Source organism: Neltuma alba, unplaced genomic scaffold, assembly GCF_004799145.2.
Source record: "Neltuma alba isolate B1F8T4 unplaced genomic scaffold, ASM479914v2 tig00012309_pilon, whole genome shotgun sequence".
NCBI lineage: Eukaryota > Viridiplantae > Streptophyta > Magnoliopsida > Fabales > Fabaceae > Neltuma > Neltuma alba.
In genome coordinates, this window is record NW_021636820.1 from 5,160 (window position 1) to 8,249 (window position 3,090).

Genomic DNA, 3,090 nt, shown 5'->3' on the forward strand with positions numbered 1-3,090 from the left:
AGCGATCAGAGTAGTGATAGCTATTTCACTTGCATCCCATATTGAAAAATAAACGAGATAAAACATAATCAGCTAAGAACAAAAATTTTTAGCAAGTAGAAGAAGATATAAGCAAAAGAAAAGTAAAACCTAATCTGAATGACAACAATATAATACTTGAAAAATTAAGGCAGCTAGTTTAATTTATTACCTCAAGGGAAACTTGTTATAGATATTCAACCAAAGCTTTTTAAATAGAGGGCCAAGGCAACATAAAGTTGATCTGCCAAGTGACCAATCCATCGGAAAAATTTGTGCCTCCATGCTCTAACCAGGAAGAGAGAACCACAAACTCCCCAAAAGCCCACTGCAAATCCAACCCCCATACCAAGATACAATGACTTTAGAAAGCTGTCATCTTCATCTTCTTCAGCTAGCTTTGAGCCATGAGTTTCTTCCTTTTTGTTACACTTCTTTGGCAGAGGATCTCCACAAAGTTCGGGATTGCCAAGAAAACTCCAAGAATCAAAACTTTGAATTTGGGTTCCCGATGGAATTTGTCCGATGAAATTGTTGTATGAGAGGTTCAAATAAGCAAGAAATGACACATTAGAGATGGTTGAAGGAATTTCTCCGAGAAGTTTATTGTAGCTGAGATCAAGAGATTCTAAGTTTTTCATGCCTCCAATTTCTTTGGGAATTTTTCCAGTCAAATAGTTTCGAGACAAGTTCAAGGATAATATTTTACTCATACTAACCAGTTCTTCAGGAATTTCTCCAGACAAGCTATTAGCAGAAAGATCAACAATGCCTTGTTCAAAACTTAGAAAACTATCAACTTGATAGTCTAATTTTTTTTCCTTTAGTAGATATGTGCACTATTTCATCAGACGCATCTATCATATAAGTTGAATCTGCGATGTTGTGTAGGCAGTGAGGTATGGATCCAGAAAGCTTATTTTCAGCAAGATCGAGTATATTCAAATAAGAAAATTTGCACAAGATTGTTGGAATATTGCCACTAAATTGATTGGTCCTCAATTTAATAACTACCAAATGCTCCGCCATGGGAATTGGCAAACTTCCAGAAAACTTATTTCGCTCTAAAAGCAAGTATTCCAAATTTGTCCAAGTTAGATTGTCTAATGAAAATTTTCCAAAGAAACCATTGTCACTTAAATCCAACATTTCAAGATTCAATGAAGTCAAGGAGGGAGGGACTTTACCTGTTAGCTTGTTACTCCCCAAACTAAGGTATCTTAATTTTTTCCAATTGCCCCAGCAATCAGGAAGTGTTCCACTCAAATTATTATATGATAAATCCAACACCTCCAAGTTTTCACTCTCTTGATGGCACAATAATGAGAAAATAGATCCTGACAAAGAGTTGTAAGATGCACCAAAGTGGGAGATATTTGCTGATAGTATGATCTTGGATATGTTATGACCACCAATCAAGTTTTTTGAAATATCAACACTATCAATTCTTGATATAAAGCTCCAAAACACATCTGCATCAATGTTTGAAATTCCTGATGCGGAAATATCCAAACAACGTAAAGACTGCTGTGTATATAGCCATGGTGGAATATTAGGACCTATGCTTGTGTTACTCACCTGCAATGTCTCAAGTTGAAATGGTGGGACCCATTTAGGATCAAAGTGAAGTTTGAAACTTGTTGAACTTAAGTCCAAATATGTTAAACTTGAAAGATTGGCCAAGTTCTTTTCAGAAAGATCGCCATTCAATTGATTGTGGGACAAGTCTAACATGGACAAGGAAGAAATATTTCCAAGAGATGATGGAATTACGCCATGGAACAAATTCTGACTGATACCCAACCATTGCAACTGTTCATATTGGCCAAACCAATATGGAATTGATCCTTCAAGATTATTAGAACTAAAATCTAAAAGCTTGAGGTTCTGAAGATTGAACAAGGACTTTGGTAATTGGCCATGGAAATTGCAACCCCTAAGGTCAAGATGGTAGATGTGATGGGTGATATTAAACAATGAATCAGGTAACTTCACCATATGATTAAAAGAAAGAACAAGAACTGTAAGTGACGTAAAATTGACATAATCACCAGACGGAAAATTTGTGAGTCCACAAGACATCAAGTTTAACTCAGAGAGTGAAGGAAGCATGGCTATATGCTGGAGCCATTTGGTATCATTTCCTATATCAACATAACTTAGGTCAAGATATTTTATGGAAGAAAGTTGAGAAAGCCAATGAAGGTCATTTATGAATAAGTCATCATTATCTGAAATGTCAAGATAACGAAGAGCAACAGAGAAACTTGCTGAGTGATTGGAAAGAGCAGCGAGTGATTGGTTGTGAAATTTGTGAGCATCAAAGAGAGATTTGGAGATTTGGCATGGTGGCATACTCACAGTTTTGAAGTCATTTTTGCTCAAGTCCAAGCTGTTGAGAAATTCAAGTTGAAGCACACACAGATTAATGTCACCTCCTAATGTGTAAGTGGTGGAAAGAGAAAGCTCTGTGACTCTTCCGGTGATGTTGTCGCAGTGAACTCCCTCCCATAAACAGCAATCTTCTTCAACTGTCCAAGAAGAGAGTTTGTTGTCTGGATCAACCACTCCTTGTTTGAAGATTAAAAGTAGCCTTTTGTCATTTTCATTGCAACGCATCAACCTGTTTGACATAGCCATCTTTCTGTTGAATGTTGTTGCAAATAGCAGAAACAACAAAACAAAAGAAATTCGTGAAGCGATGCTGGCCATTGTGGTAAGTTTGAGTATAATGGCCTAATGAAGCCTTTACATGATATATATGTGTGTATATATACTGGAAAATCTGAAGTAAACAAAAGTTTAAATGCTTAAAAATTTATAACCACATGATATTCATTGTGAAGGCCGATAGCTAGTGATTTGTTTTTTTATTTTAAAAATGCTTGCAAAGAAAACAAATCGCACCACGAATGGCATGGAGTTTAATTATTACAATGTTTTTATTATTTATTGAAGGAGCATATATACAGACACATATTGAAGTGAAAGTGAATTCATTTTGTTTATTTTTCTTGTAACCACTTCTTTTAGATGGTCTTAGCTCTTCTAATACTTCCAAGTCTTTCCATC

At 35.7% G+C, this 3,090-nt stretch overlaps 1 protein-coding gene across 1 annotated transcript; it reads right to left on the reverse strand.

Annotated features, from left to right (window-relative positions):
* Nucleotides 1–215: 215 nt before the first annotated feature.
* Nucleotides 216–2,658, reverse strand: LOC114725931 (receptor-like protein EIX1). Its single transcript, XM_028912491.1, has 2 exons — nucleotides 1,206–2,658; nucleotides 216–790 (listed from the first exon to the last, which is right to left on the reverse strand). The coding sequence occupies exons 1-2, from the start codon at nucleotides 2,656–2,658 to the stop codon at nucleotides 216–218; spliced, it is 2,028 nt and encodes a 675-aa protein (XP_028768324.1).
* Nucleotides 2,659–3,090: the final 432 nt, after the last annotated feature.

Excerpts from the sequence above, each read along its gene's own strand:
- LOC114725931 (XM_028912491.1), bottom strand. The coding sequence starts at position 2,658 with ATGGCTATGTCAAACAGGTTGATGCGTTGCAATGAAAATGACAAAAGG. Across the intron at positions 791-1,205 it reads GGGGAGTAACAAGCTAACAG|GCATTGTTGATCTTTCTGCT; the intron begins GTAAAGTCCCTC and ends GTTTTGAACAAG.